Raw genomic sequence first — 15,453 nt, 5'->3', positions numbered from 1 at the left:
TTAAATTATCTCAATTTTTTCCTGTGTTTTCTTATGAAAAAAAACTTTTTTAGAACTTTAAAGTTTAGTAAGAACCCAGCACATTTGACATTTCCAATTGAAGGGTCTCAACTTACTGAGCAAAACTTTCAAGTAGTAGCCTTATTTTGTTTTTAATAAACTTATAGCAACTTTAAATGCATTTGACTTAATAAATAGTTATTATTTTATGTTAAAAATTATACACGTAGTAATTATTAAGACGACAAAAATAGTTTTTTTACAATAAAATAACTCCCCTTAGTATTATCACTGAATATACTAAAAACATTAATAAAAGTACTTTAAAAAAGTACCGATGTAAGTTAGGGTTAAAATTTCATAGAACAGTAATTTGATGTCACTTAATTTTCGTAAAAACATTATATATAACTGCTTTTTATATTAAACAAACCTATTTGCAGTAATATTATAGAAAACAATATTATTGTGTTGAGATAAGTCAATTTCGAAAAATTCATAGTATATGTATTAGAAAAAATTAAAAAACTTCAAACTGTTTTAAGTATTAAAAAATGTCTTTTTAACCTTTTCTTTTTTAATAAATTTTTCTTTACCGTCATTTATAAGAAAATCTCTACTGTTAAAGTAAAATAAACTAAGTATAATGTTCCAAAAGAAGTCGTTAAACATTTATAACCTTATCATGATGTCAAGTTTAACTATTTAAACGTAACTTTAAATTTGATAAAAATTTAGTTAATCTTTTGTAACAGAATTTGTTAACGAAAATAGCACAGGAATTATTTAACTTTTATACTTCAAAGTTAAATAGTTTTTTTTCGACAATTATAAAGGGTAATTTAAATTAATTAAATAAATCGAAATAACATTAATGATACAAACTCGTTTATACCTTCACAACTACATAAAAACTTTTACTTTTTAATTTGATTATAAATTTAACTCGTTCTATTTTTTTGTTTAACTATTTAGTTGGTTATAGAATTATCTTAAATAAAGAATATTTGAATTTAAAAATTACACAGACAAAAATAACAGTGGTGCAAAAGAACAATATAAGACGGAAAGTTTAAAAGTTTTTTTTGCTATAGAAACATAATTTTTAAAAGAGGTTTGAATAAATAATAATCTTCACAGTCTTGTAATTTACAGTATTATGAAATACATATGAAGTATTTATTGAAGAAATTTTGAAGTCAATTTTGGTTCAAATCACGAACATATGCTCAGATTTTCTGAAAATAATATGGTTGACATGAAATGTAGAAATTATTAGCATTAGAAACAATTTAAAACTAATTTGATAATTTCAGTATGATTAAAAAAATACTATTAATAGAAAATAAACTTAATTTGAACATTCAAATAAATAATATAACTTGAATCTGCAAACTTCCAAATAACTAAATTTTGAATATAGTATCAACGTAATTTTTTTCAATTCCTTTTTTTTTTTGTAAATTTAAGAAAATTCTTTCATGGTTATTTGGTATCATATAAGTGTTTACTAAAAAAACTTACTCATATTTTCAACATTTATATTTCTTATTTTGTGTAAACTTTCAGTAAATTTTTCGTTGTTTTTCAATCGATCAAAATACACTGTTAGCAGCTTTTTCAACTGAAATTGTTAAAAATTTGAATTTCTTATCAAAAAAAATAGAATTCAATACTTGCTTAAGGTGCAAACTAGTAACTATACTAAATCAGTATTTGTAAATATGCTTTTGTGAAGAATCATTAGCATAAGGTTAATAAAACACCATTCCCTTAAAAGTACTAATATTATAAAAGCATTTAAATTTTCTGTAAAGACAATGTCAAATTTGAATTATAAAAATGTATACAGGGTTGCCAAAGGTTTGAAGTAAGTTTTTTCCATATTTTTTGAATTTATTCCAGGTTTAAAAAGTACAATTTTTTTAGTCAGTTTTTAGTATAAAATTAAGTTTAAGGTATAAAACTGTCTTAAATAATATAACAACATTGAAAAGCTACATTAAGGCTAAATATAATAAGTAGTTTAATATTATTCTTTCGCTATGATATATTTTTTGTATTTACTATACTTTTCATGCAAAAGAAATCAAGGTTTTTAAGTTATTTTAGTTCGAAATTCCTGGTTTTTCTAGGTTTCTTTCAAAATTTCTCAAATTCAAGGTTTTTTCAGGATTACAGGTCTTTTGGCAAGCCCGATTAAAACAAAAAAAAACAATACTAACTCTAACATTAATAAACAAATTTTTAGATGCGTGAAACTATGTAGAATAAAATTGTTCATACACAAATAAATGCTGACAAAATATGAGCTTGTACTCACTTTAGTGGTGTCTTGCCATGATTTTTCAGTGAAAGTTGACTTTTTGCTCTGAAGCAAATGTGACAGCATCATCTCTGTATTTTCCTCCCAACCCTACAATTATTATTTGTGATGAAATTTTTTTCAAACTATTAAATGAAAACAACTGAGAATCTGCAACGAGAAACAAGTATTCAGTCAAACAAAGATAGTTACACCAATGGGTAAACTTGATCAATAAAACATTAACAAGCCCTAGTTTTTCTTACTTTTTTGTAAAATCACTACTTGTTTAGGATTAATTGATGTCGGATAAAAATCTAAAAATTTTAAGTTATAAAAAAATGTAAAAAAGCTTCTTGTTTATTGACAACGTAGTATTTTAAAGTAAACTTCAACAACTATTAAGATAATTTTATTAAAAAATATAAAGTAGTAAGTTCTGTTAAGTAACTTTATTTAGCTAACGATAAACAATTCTCTTAAAGTATTTTAATTGTAAAAAGTTAACTTTTAAAAGTAAATACTATTCACAGTGCTTTAGAAGCAATCTAGCTTTAGGTAGCCTTAAAATAAGAAATTTAGTTTGTATTTTTAAGATATTAAATCCTTTTATTTCTTATACGACTTTAAATTGTGTTACATTTTACAACAATTTAAAACTAAAATATAAGTGTTGTTGTTATAGTACTTATGTTCTAAAACTAAAAACTTAAATTATTAAAAAATTTATGCAAGTTTTATCCAACGTACTGTTTGTTTAAATTTTTTAAAAAACAACTGCTAAAATTTATTACAGGGTTTCCCAAAGTGGTCCAAGTGTTCCCCTTGGGGCCATTACAGAAATTTAGGAGACCATTAGCAGTAAAGGGGCCACAGGGGCTATAAGGTCATAACTTAAAACTTACACTAGATATTCAGGAGTTGATGATGAAGAGCACAAAATGGTGTTAGGCGTTTATAATAGTAGTTTTGAAACTTATACTAGATATTATCGAGAAAATTTAGGAAATTTATGGGGCCACAAGCCGTAAAAGGGGAAGCCACAAGGCCATAGTTTGAAACTTACACTAGATATTCTAGAGTTGATGATAAAGAGCAAAAGTAAAGTATTTTCAGAAATGTTGTTGGAGGAGGCCCATAGCTTTTTAAATTTCTATAAAGAAGGCGACCTTTTGAAAAAAAAGTTTGGGAAACCCTGATTTGTTACATAATAATACTAATTTACTTATAATAACCTAAAATGCACACACTCATTCAAAATAAGAACATATTGAATAGATAGACAACTCTTATTAAAAAATAGTTTTTGTAAATATATGTCCAACTCACCATGGAATCAGTGGTCAAGTCTTTGTAATCTGCCCACTGAAGCGAATCGTGGTGGTTGCCATGGAAATCACTCAGGCGTGAAATGAGCATGGCAACCGATATCATGTTGCTACCGACGCGTTTCAGCAAGTTCGTGTAATCGTCGTAAGCCTCCATCAGTGTCATCAACTGAAACAAAATTCATTTGTGTGAAAAATTAATTGAGGACGCACAGTACTATAAAATTTAAATGCAAACATTTTAGATAAAAATACATTAATAACTGTTTGTATGAACTGGTTTTAAATTATGAATAATAAAAATTAAGTTTTACAATAAACTAAGATATTAAAATAATATAATAGAGGCCCACATTTCTATTGATTGGTTCATGAACTTAATCAACATTTTGGAAGGTGATTAAAAAAAAGTTATTTGTGCTCTTTTTGTTTTACTAATTTTGTTTGCGTTCTTTTTAATGCAAAGAAGATAAATAAATATATTTTATTTTTATTGCCTTATAAATTAAGTTATAAAAATATAACATATAATTAAAACACTGGTTATACGTTGACTTTTTGTTCTAGAAACAAATAATGAAGTCTTTCAAATAAATAATAATAATAACTTGTTCATGGGTATTTTTCAGCAAGTTATCCAGACTTGCCACTGTCGGTTGATGGGGGTTCTTGTCTTTGTATTTGGATAACAGCCGTCGTTGGATCGAGGTGTACTGCATTGAACGCTTCTCCAAAACCCCACACACTTCCAAGCGCGCTTTTCGCACCTAAGAATCGTTAAATAATAATAAAACTGCACTAAACAAAAATTTAAGTATTTTATAAAATTTTGAATATTAAATATATAACCCAAACAAAGTCTTTTACTTTAGAATCCAAATGAGAGTAATAGTTCACCTTTTTTATTTATTATAAAAAAAAAAGTTTGATAGAATATTTAGAAATGATTTAAAGCTATAAATTTCACATTCCAACATTTATATTTCTAGAAACTAATTCAAACCTCAACGTGCCTGTCGATGAGCACGAAAAGTTCGTTCAGACTAATTTTGTCGCCGCAGTTGAGTATGACGTCACTGTGAACAATCAGCAGCCTTCGCACGAAATGCTTCATCAGCAGCCACATGCACGGCAGCTCCTCACTTTCTATCCTGTACTTGTCTGCATTGTTTATAATAATTTTATGTTTTCAGTCTCTCTCTATTTTGTCTTTAAACTGTTTCATTAGTTCTTATTTAGTAGTTTTCAGATTATTGTACACATTATAGGTAAGCTTTTCTGTTCGTTTTACTAATTGATTTTATATTAAAGTTTTTTATAGTCACTTTTATCTACTTTGTTTGTTTCATTTTTGTACATAATTGTTTTAATAGCTATATACAATATTTAATACAATACAACTAATACAATCAATATATTTCACTTCATTAATCTTACTCGTATTTTTGTTCACTATTAGTTCTGTACAGCTAAATTTTTAAATTGAAACAACAGAACTTGATAACCTGAAATTTTATGAAATTGTAATTTAAAAACTAACTGCTGGATTTTGAAGTCAATATAGTGGCTTTTGGGCCGTGTATGTATTGCATTCCGACACAATTTGAACTGTTTTCAGGTGATGTCATACCTTTAAATTGTCATGAATGTTATGTTTATCAAATTCTTTATATACATTTGTAAACTTTCACAGTAAAAGTTTTATTTTAACAAATTTATTACACTAGGTTATAATAATTTAATTGTTGATACGTCCAAATAATATTTCATATATATATTTAAGTACTTTTTCTTAAAGAGTAAGGTGGTTTAAATTTAACTAAGACAAATAAATGAACGTATACAACAACTTTTGTAATGTTGAAAAACCAAATGTTTTAGAAAAATGTTAGGCTAGATTAGAAGTTATAATAAAATAGAAAACTTTTAATTACTATACAACTGGATTCATTGAAACTATTTTAAACAAATTAGCAAAAAAAATCAAGCATGTAAAAATGTATATGGTCATTAATTTGCATGACTCAAAATAATTTTATGCACCAAAACAAAAGATTTATTTACTATAAAATTCAATGTTTGTCAAAGATTTTTTTTTCTACTGTTAACAAAATTTCAAAACATAACTAGCTACTAAGAAAAGGAATTTTACTTGGTACTTATCTGGTCAAACTACATTTTTGTAGTTTTTACAGAATACAAATAACCATTCAACGATTTAACAAAATAGAACTTACCAGGTAGCAATCTGGCTAGGTCGGCGCAGGGTTGGCTTGATTCTATGGTGAATCTGTACTTCATTTTCTTCGGCGTCTCACTAGGTTTTGCAACCAGCGTCAATGGCAACTTGATTTGTTGACTGTGAACTTTTGTTTTACCCGTTTCTTAATTGGTGATAGATTGTTTATTACATGTCTCATTTTAATGATATTAGTATTATTTCACTGTTAGTTTCAGTACAAAAAAAAATTATATGGGTTGAAAGTGCAACATAAAGTGAAAAAAGATAAAGATGTTTTTATTTCAAAATATACCTACCTTTAAAAATCATCAATTTTGGAATTCTTAAATTGTTTAAACATATATCAAAAAAAAATAATTATAGTATAAATATTTTTACATGTGAATAAAATGAAACTATTTCAGAAAATTTGTACAACAATATACCTCATTTCATATAACAACAAATAATTATCGTTTTTCGCTGTCAGATAAAAGTATTAGAGTTTTTATTGTGTGGATAAGCTTTTTTTTTGAACAAATATTAATTAAGATAGTATTTAAACCATTCTTCATAGAAAATAGTTATATGATTTTTAGAGTAAATAGTGCAAATTTTTACCAAACTTGTACCTTACAACCAAAAATCAAACTTACACTAAACTAAGCTACTAAAGTAGTTCAAACAAAATAGTAGATGGTAGGTATTTCTAATTAAATAAAAATATTATATTTTCAACACTTATTCACATCAAGTATTCATGAAAACCTTAGTGCTAATTATAGCCAAAATATTTTTATTAGCTCGTACAATATTAACTTTGTAAATCAACAGCACTTTTAGAATCCTTTAAAATGGTGTAATAACTCACTTATGATTGTTTTTTAAACATGAAACATCATAACAAAGAGGACTTTTCAAGTTAACTTATATAAGTTGTTATACAATCACTAACGATCGTTATTTTGATAGCACACAGACATTTGTACGTCTAAACTGCTTGGCAGGCAAGAACTGTCCAGTTTAATATTTGTTTCCATCTGATCGCTATTCTCTGTTTTTAAATAAATTGATTAAAAATAAAAAGTATTATAACAAAACTTCAAACTTTCAACGCAATGTTCCTTTTAAAAAGGGTTTACGGATCTAATAAAGAATTATGTAATACTTGGACTTTCAAATTTCTCTAAAGCGGTTATTTGCAACTCATGCCCACAAGCTTAAATCAAGTTCAACTTTACATCACAACAAAATTTAAAAAATTATTTCGAGTATTGTATTAAAACAATTTTAAAACTAGTTTTGGATTAAAACATGTCAAATAGTTTGAGTGAGAGAATAAATGTGCGAACTTGACGTTAATTCTTTTAAGTATGCGGAACAAGAGTCAAATTTTAAACAAGAATGTAATCAGTCTGAAAAACTCACCAATTCTAGTAAATGTAACGTGATTCACGGACGAAATAATTCCTAGTGGGCATTGCAACGATAAACTTACGTTTTTTATTGCTCTTGAAGTTGACAGGCTTACCTGTTTTGAGTAATACAAAAGTAATTTAAAATACCTGATCAAAAATTAAAAAACGCCTTAATATTTTTTTATAATTCTGTTTTCTATTGTTCAACACGTTTTTTTTTTCTTGAGCAAATAATATCTTTAAAGCTAAGCAAAACAAAAATATCAATTAGCTTACACCATGAATTGAAATACCAAACTAGTCTGATTTTGTTAATAATGATTCTGTTATAAATTCTGTTTTACTGTTTTTTATAAAATTTATCATCCATGACTTTGGTTCTATTTACTATTTTTAATTTTTTCAACTTAAATTGTACAACAAACCAGTGATGTTATAGTTATAAAACATAAAAACAATAAAAAAATAAATTAAGTCAAAAGAAGTATACAAAACAGTCATAGTGAAAATTTAAAAATCCTTGAAAAAACTAACTTAAAACTTAATAGTTAAAAAATAACCAGTAGTTATTACGGCCATCATCAACAGAGTTGAGATGTTCCTCGCTATCAATAATAATTAATGAGCTTTACCGTAGGATAAAAACAATAACAGCATTTGAGACAACCTACGACCGGTTTCGTCCTAGATAGGACTCATCAGGCAGTCATAGTCGCGAGAAACCGCTGTTGTGATCCTAACCAAGCGGGATTAAGTACGAAGTGCTGAAGCGACCGTTTGTGGGTAAAAATTTAAAAAATGACACAGCTAAACCGTACACAACCCAACGTCTCAGACATTGTCAGCTTATTGTGAGATTATAGTCTGGGCTCGTTTGATCAGTTTTAATCAGTACTTATTACGGCCATCATCAACAGAGTTGAGCGGTTTCTTGCGACTATGCCTGCCTGATGAGTCTTAACTAGGACGAAACCTATCGTAGGTTGTCTCGGATGATGTTATTGTTGACCTTGCGGTAAAGCTCATTAATTATAGTTTAAATAATAATACTTTTCACACTATTCTCGTCAGTGGATACATAGCAATAAATAAAAGATGAATTTGAGCTTATATAGTAATAGTAGTAATCATAATAAACAAATTATAATTACATATAATACTAATGAAAATACTAATTATGATTAATGCTTATTAAGTAAGAACATATGAACACAAAAAAAGTAAATAAAGCAACTTTGTTATCAAATTCCTTTTGCCTACTAGGAGTAGATTTTTTATTTAAAATACAAATAGCCTCAATTTTAATTAAGTCAAAAATGTTACAACAACTTTAACTTATTTTAAATCTATCCAAGTTTCAAAAAATATATATTTGGCATATTGCATTGAGTGTCTCTTTTGTATAAATTGTTTAAAAAGTAACTGGACTTCAATTTTTTGCATTAATAATTAATATGGACATTATTCGAAAAATTGTGAAAACGATAACAACCTGGCACACAATCGCAGGCCGCATTTCATTGGACAGCTCGAACGAACTCTGCAAAACAGCATACAGTTATCATAATGCAAAAAAATCATAAAATTTACTAACGTTTTGGTCGACCGCTTGAAACTGGTACTTTATTGTTAGCGGGTTCTCATCGGCTACGTTGTAGGGTGAATCGACAATATTATCTGCACAGAATAAAAATAATAGTACAACAATAAACAGTATGTTACCTACTAGTTTCACAACTGCTGGAAAAACTAACAGTTGACCTGTGCGTATTAATAACTCTTTTTTAACATAAATCTTATAACAGTCTGAAAAAGTTATAAAACAACTAAAAAACCAAACAGTTGGTAAACTTATACAAACTTTATTAAAATTTCAAATCTTTTCAAAACCTTGCTTCTTTATATTTTTTATTTGTTTTCTCAACTGCTGTATTTCCTTCTCCATGTCTTCCACGCTGGCGGCCCTGTTGCTCGACTTACCGATGGTGAACAGCGAAGGGACAGTCCCTAAGTAGCAACAGCTCACGTGCATGTCTTCAGTGAGAAGAACCAGCGCTCCTTGAGTGTTGCTGCGCGATAGATTGCAAGTTTTACTTGTATTTTTTTATAATGCTTATAAAGATAAAAAAGTGTTTTTGTTGAAGACTGAAAAAAATAGCCATTACTTCTGGTTGAAAATATTACTTATACTTTCCATCTTTGGTATTTTGGTGTTGCTGTGATTTGAGGATTTAGTTTGTTTTATCAAAAAAAAAAGTATCATCGAAAATAAACTTTTAAGAAGAGGAGGGTTTTTTTAAACAAATTTTAAAGCTGTAAATAAACTAATAGCTTATTTACCCATTTTAACATAAAACCAACTAACAGCAATATTGATACTAACAAGCAAACAGGCACAAACTTTATATTGTAAAACAGTTTATATTGAACTTAATTTAAAGAATTTATTTTTCTTACACGTAGGAAACTACTACGTATTATTCAATATTCAAAAAACTAACAGCAGTGTGGCGACTTTCAAGCAAACGGGGACGGAGTTGAGGGAGGCGGCCCACAAAAGCGTCGTGTTGGAATACACGAGCATTTGTCTGTTAACAATGCAATTGTTTCAAAAACAATAAAAATATAAGCAAGTGCTAGTATAACATTTCTAGTATAAAATAAAGTTGAATCTGTGATGGGCAGTCACCAGTAAAATGCAACAAAAATCTAAAAACAAGTATAAACATGAACATTTATGGTAATAAAACAACCTGTGCTGGGTAGCAATCAACGTCCTGACGCCATCAGAAGGGTTCTTATAATTACAGTGGAAGCAGGATGGCTGGTACTCGAACTTCTTTTCGAACCTCAATTTTCCGTTCATTTCCACGCAGTACATCCCTCTCTCGCCTTGAAGGGTGGAAAGTATTTAAATATTTATTTATTTTTTACTGAAATTTTTATTATGTTTTACTGTTTTTAGAATTTATTGAAAAGCTTGAAGTATAAAAGTTTATTAAGGCCATAGGGGGGTAGGCCATGTTTTTTACAAGTTGATTTTATTTTATAGAGTTTTTACTAAGCTTCAAGTTGCTTTTTACCGTTTTTAAAAATTCGAATTAGATTTGAGATATGACCGGCCAAAGTCGGGCCGCATAACAGGTGCCTTATGGGGAAGGAAATAATATGTTTAAACGAAAAACGGCAAAAAAAGACTAATGCATTCAAAATCTATCTCCTCCTTCATCTTTTAAGCAATCTTCTTCAAACTTTCACAGTCTATTTTTTATACAATAACAAAAAAAACGTTATTTGTGACTTTAAAAAATTTCAAGTTAAAATACTTTTTTTTTGAAAAAACATTTTTTTTGATAAAAAATCACATTTTTTTTTTTGTCATAAAATTTTTATTTTTTAAAATTATTAAAATTCACAAATAACGTTTTTTTCTCATAATGTAAGGAACATTTCCTGAAAATTTGAAGAAGATTGCTTGAAAAATGAAGGAGAAGATAGATTTTAAAGCCCGTTTTTAAAAACTCGAGAAAAACGGCTTTAAAGTTACCCTTTATATACGTTTATAAAGACAACCCTTTATATAACCGGTCATAAAAAAAAAGTTACTTTATATTTTTTAAATCTAAAAAAAGCATCTGAAAGATTATGAAATTTACTATAATATAAGTCTATATGTTATTTTTGGTCAAAAAATGGCTTCTAACCCCCCCCCCCCCCTATGGCATTAAGTATCCACAAAACTAACCTATAAGCACAAAGTCCATACATTCAAGTACAAAGATACAAAAACATCTAAAATATAAATATTACTACAAAATACATAAAATTTTTAAAAATCTCACCAAACACCATGATGGCAGGCTTGTTGCTTTCTTGCTCAACTATTCTGATATCGGTTGCCCATTCACCCAAGTTGAAAGTCCAATCCGGCTGTTATAATTTGTTGAAACAATAACGACTTGGTATACAGTGGATAATTTATGGAACCATTTTATTTTATTAAATACAATAGAGAATAACTTTTATACAAACAGTAATATTCTCCATTACAATCAAAAGTATTTCTGATTGACTTTCAAGGGTGTATACTGTAAGTAATTAGCAATCTTTAAAAAATATAATAAGTTAATAAACTGACAATGAGTCTTTTTCCAGTTGAAGAGTCGGAAGGTTTCACTCCAGATGATTCACTTGACACTGCAAGCGCTTGAAAACTGTTTAATAGTTTTTTGTTTTGTTGCTTAAAGTGTTTGATTTGATAGTTTGTACAGGGTAGCTCACGGCTGAATTAAAATCGTTCAAACTATCAAGTCAGTTGTTGTTTTATCTTTTATTAAATTAAATTCCAATGCCTGGATGAAAAACAACGTGTTACAAATTCAAATAAAAATTTGCTTGCTGATGACTAGCAACAGAGTATGGTTTAATTTTCTTACCTGTAGCACTGGACAGTGTAGTGGGAGGACACGGTGACGAAAGTGGAGTTGTTCGGGTTGTACGCGAGCGGACCAGGGACGAGAAAGGTGGGCAGGAAGCAGTTGAACATGAAGGTTTCCTGCTGGTACATCTGCAGGCACCCGTCCATCGACTGCACGCATATGTGGTCCGTTCCTTGTGAGATAGATTGTTATTGTCCATTTGAACATGTTAAGTTGCAATATAAATTACTTACTAGTCTAAAATACAATCACATATTGTCTAGTGCTCAATTCACGTCTTGAAGAGAAAAAATATAAAAATCGGTTTGAATCACTGAAAATAGTTAGTCCTACTTAAACTTTTATGGCTTTATAACACATATTTCTTTGTCTGTAAACAAGCTGTAATACCCTTTGTTGAAAAACATTTAGAAAAACCTCATACAGTCTTAAATGTTTGCTAAAAAAAACATATGAGGATTGTTAGCATGACAGAAAAAACCTTAAACTTTTAAGAACAAAAAGTTGAATACATACCAAACAGCATTGTCAGTAACCTTAACTTTTGATTCAAAACTTTCGAACGCACCAACCGCTGTTGCTGCCAAAGGGGCCGCAAGCCATGTTGCACGCGGTCCTGTCCAGCTTGTGCTGGTACGAAAGTTGCAGCTTGAGCGAACCTTCTTGCAGACTCTCCGAAGGCAGCACTGAGTAGACTGCCAGCAGGCGAGGATGGAGGATTGCCAACAGTTGCTTGTCCGGTTGTGTTCTGTTGGGTGTAATATATCAAGTTCTGATAAAGTTTAAAATGCTTTTGTCGGATTGTATTGAACTTCAGGGTAAAAACAAGTTGGATTGTGTATGTTTTAGGGCATTCAAAACCAACAAAATAAACTTCTTACATAAACTTTAAGATTTTAACATTACAACAAATTAAAACTTGTTAGTTCTTTAAAGACTAACTCTGTTATGTAGTGATAACTATTTTCAAAAAAAAAAAAAAAAAAATTAGTACAAATATTTTAAAGCACTTAATTGACAAACATCTATTTATGTTATTTTTCAAAAAGTATTCTGTTAACAGAACTAAAAGACCTATTTAAAAAACACATATCATGTTCTATTAACTAAGCATGTAAATTATAAAAATAAAAAATTTATAGACATTTATAGAATAAAAAAAAATTAAAATAATCAAAAACAACAAAAATGAAATACACAATACCAGTTTTTAAAAAAATGCACAAACTTTTGACATAACTAAAAAAATAAAAAACGTATGTAATAAAAATTATTTTAATTTAAGATCAAAACTACAAAATAACAACAATTATGTACAAGTGTTTATGCATATGTATAAAACAATAAAACTTACTGATCAAAATAGCCACACTTCACTTGCAAAACAGGATACTGAAATTTTGTTTGCAGCAAAATATTTTCAGCCGCATTTTCGTTTTCCTTCAGCGGCTTGTAAATGTTCAGGGAGCCCTCAAAGCTTCCAACTATTATTTTGTCTGAAAACAAGTTTAATTTGAACTTCGAATGAGTATGAAGTTTTAAAATATTTCGAAAAGTAACTAAATTTTCTATACTGACTTTGTAAGATATTTTTACTGACCTAAAGTAACCATAAAAAGTCAAGATGACTAAAAAATTTAACTATTGAACGAAAAAACAAAGTTAAAAAGTTTTAATTTAGTACAAATCATAGAAAAAAAAATACTCAAAGAGCCTTCAAAGCTCCCAACTACTACTTTATCTAAAATAAGTTTAATTTAAATTCAAAAGTATGTAACCTTAAAAGCAAAAAATTCACATTTATCAAGCCATAATTCAAATTTGACTAATTTTTAAACTTTTAAAATAAGTACAATTTTTCACTACTACTAACAGCAAGTACAAAAAAAAATATTGGAAAATAACAAGAAGGTTACTCAATGTGTCAAATTATATTTGTAAAAAAACTAACAAAGCTTTTTACTACTTTGAAAACAGTAGTAAAATATAGAAAAAATGGCATCTTAGGATGTCAAAACGTTAAAACATAGAAATAAAAAAGAATTTGCTAAACTTTGTTATTATAATAGATTTTTTTACAAACATGTCTTAATTATTTAATAATATATACATTTATAACATTTGACTTTGGTAAACAAAAACAAGTTTAACTGTTTAAACAAAATCTTTATAAAACTTTCAAATAAAAGTACTAGAATCGTTTAATTTAAAAAAATAAGGGCATAAAAGAAGGTAAACTACTTTTATTTTAGTCTTATTTTTTACATAAATAACAAAGCAAAAATTTACTTTTTATTGATATTTTACATCTAAATTAACTTTTCAAATATTTAATATGAGCAACAAAATTTAAGAGTTTTTTTAGATTACTTATGGAAGGTAGAAATTAAAAGGTAAAAATAAATTATTCACAAAAATCTATCACTCCTATGATTTTTTAACAACCTTTTTTAATTTTTTTCAGTATAACCACTATAAAATTTAAAAATATCTGCGGGAGGTTTTTTTTAATTATTTTTTTACAAATAGACAAAATATACACTTATTTTAAATTTTCAATCTTAATTCTTCTTTACATTAAAAAAAATGTTTGAATATATATTACAAACATAGGAATGAAACTAAAGGTCAATAAGTACTAAAAAAACGTAGATATATATACTTTTTTGGTGAGTTTTTAAGTTATAAATATATTAATCATTAAAAAACCTTCTTCCATATTTTAAATTGTAAATTAATTTAAAAAATTTATTACTTATACATCAAAATTTGTTTTGAATGCTAAAAACAACTAGTAGCTTAGTTTTAGATGCAAAATATTTGATTATTAAACTATTTGATTTGAATGTAACTTTCAAAACTAATTCCCCTAAAGTCTTAACATTGAAATTTTGAAATGCTTAAAATCTAACAGAACATGACATTTAATTTAAATTAACTTTACATAAAAAAATAAACAGTTTTTAAAAGGTAAAAGAACAAATTTGCTTAAAATTTGAACTCAGAGATATCATATCAGCTATAAGTTCTTAAAAGTAAATTAAGTTGTAAACTAAAAACTACTTAAAACTCCACTCTATAAACAACATACAACAGATATACAACTTTATAAAACTGACAAGGTCTTTTACTAAACACCAATGTATTTCAACAATTTTCTTCAGTGTGTTACAAATGTTACAAAATAGAGAAAATATTTAAGCTATATAGCCTTATAACTGCATCAGAAAATATTTGAAAATACTGAAGAAAATTGTTGAAATATATTTGTGTTTAGTAAAAGACCTTGTTAGTTTTATAAAATACACTAGCAGACTAATGAAACACAACTCACAGTCACCATCTTGATTGTTGTCAATGTTGGCCACATCCAAACATTCAAAACCACACTCTTCGTCCTTGCTTGCCGGTTCGTGACTCCAAAGGTCATGTGTTTTAAATAAAGACATTCTATAAGTAAAAAAATACAATTTTAATTTAATTTTAGTTTAAGTCAGCTAGCGTGATAAAATCTTTATAACTATTCATATAGGCGCACAGACCTTTTTGAAAAAATTCCTTTTTTTCAATTAGAAGAATAGGTTATGGTTACAAACTAATTAAATTAGGTTATGGTCAATTAATCAAAAAATTTAAATTGAACAATTTACAAAAACTTTTTGTAGACTGTGATCTTCATGATCAACATTAGTAGCAAAAGGTAAAATTCTAAACTATTTTTCAAGTATCAAACATTCTTTAT

At 27.6% G+C, this 15,453-nt stretch overlaps 1 protein-coding gene across 1 annotated transcript; it reads right to left on the bottom strand.

Annotated features, from left to right (window-relative positions):
- Positions 1-1,070: 1,070 nt before the first annotated feature.
- On the bottom strand, positions 1,071-15,160 carry LOC145842512 (protein PTHB1-like). Its single transcript, XM_082949969.1, has 21 exons — positions 15,046-15,160; positions 13,066-13,207; positions 12,284-12,459; positions 11,709-11,883; positions 11,411-11,486; positions 11,115-11,202; positions 10,026-10,164; positions 9,774-9,860; positions 9,163-9,341; positions 8,867-8,949; positions 8,765-8,812; positions 7,283-7,385; positions 6,810-6,908; positions 5,871-6,017; positions 5,174-5,263; positions 4,637-4,794; positions 4,242-4,400; positions 3,635-3,802; positions 2,324-2,416; positions 1,525-1,624; positions 1,071-1,238 (listed from the first exon to the last, which is right to left on the bottom strand). Exons 1-21 carry the CDS (start codon positions 15,158-15,160, stop codon positions 1,216-1,218), a joined length of 2,448 nt encoding a protein of 815 aa, XP_082806095.1. The 3' UTR covers positions 1,071-1,215.
- Positions 15,161-15,453: the final 293 nt, after the last annotated feature.

The sequence above is a fragment of the Thalia democratica genome, chromosome 8 (genome assembly GCF_965202585.1).
Source record: "Thalia democratica chromosome 8, ktThaDemo2.hap1.1, whole genome shotgun sequence".
Lineage (NCBI taxonomy): Eukaryota > Metazoa > Chordata > Thaliacea > Salpida > Salpidae > Thalia > Thalia democratica.
Note: the sequence above shows the minus strand (reverse complement) of the source record. Positions and strands in the feature narration are given on the sequence as shown.

What these genes read in the sequence shown, in the direction of transcription:
- LOC145842512 (XM_082949969.1), bottom strand. Translation starts at nt 15,160, where the DNA reads ATGTCTTTATTTAAAACACATGACCTTTGGAGTCACGAACCGGCAAGC. An exon ending in TTGAAAGTCGCCACACTGCT is followed by an intron (nt 9,342 to 9,773) that starts GTTAGTTTTTTG and finishes TCTATCGCGCAG; the next exon opens with CAACACTCAAGGAGCGCTGG. An exon ending in TATAAATGTTGAAAATATGA is followed by an intron (nt 1,239 to 1,524) that starts GTAAGTTTTTTT and finishes TATTATTTTCAG; the next exon opens with AAAATCTGAGCATATGTTCG.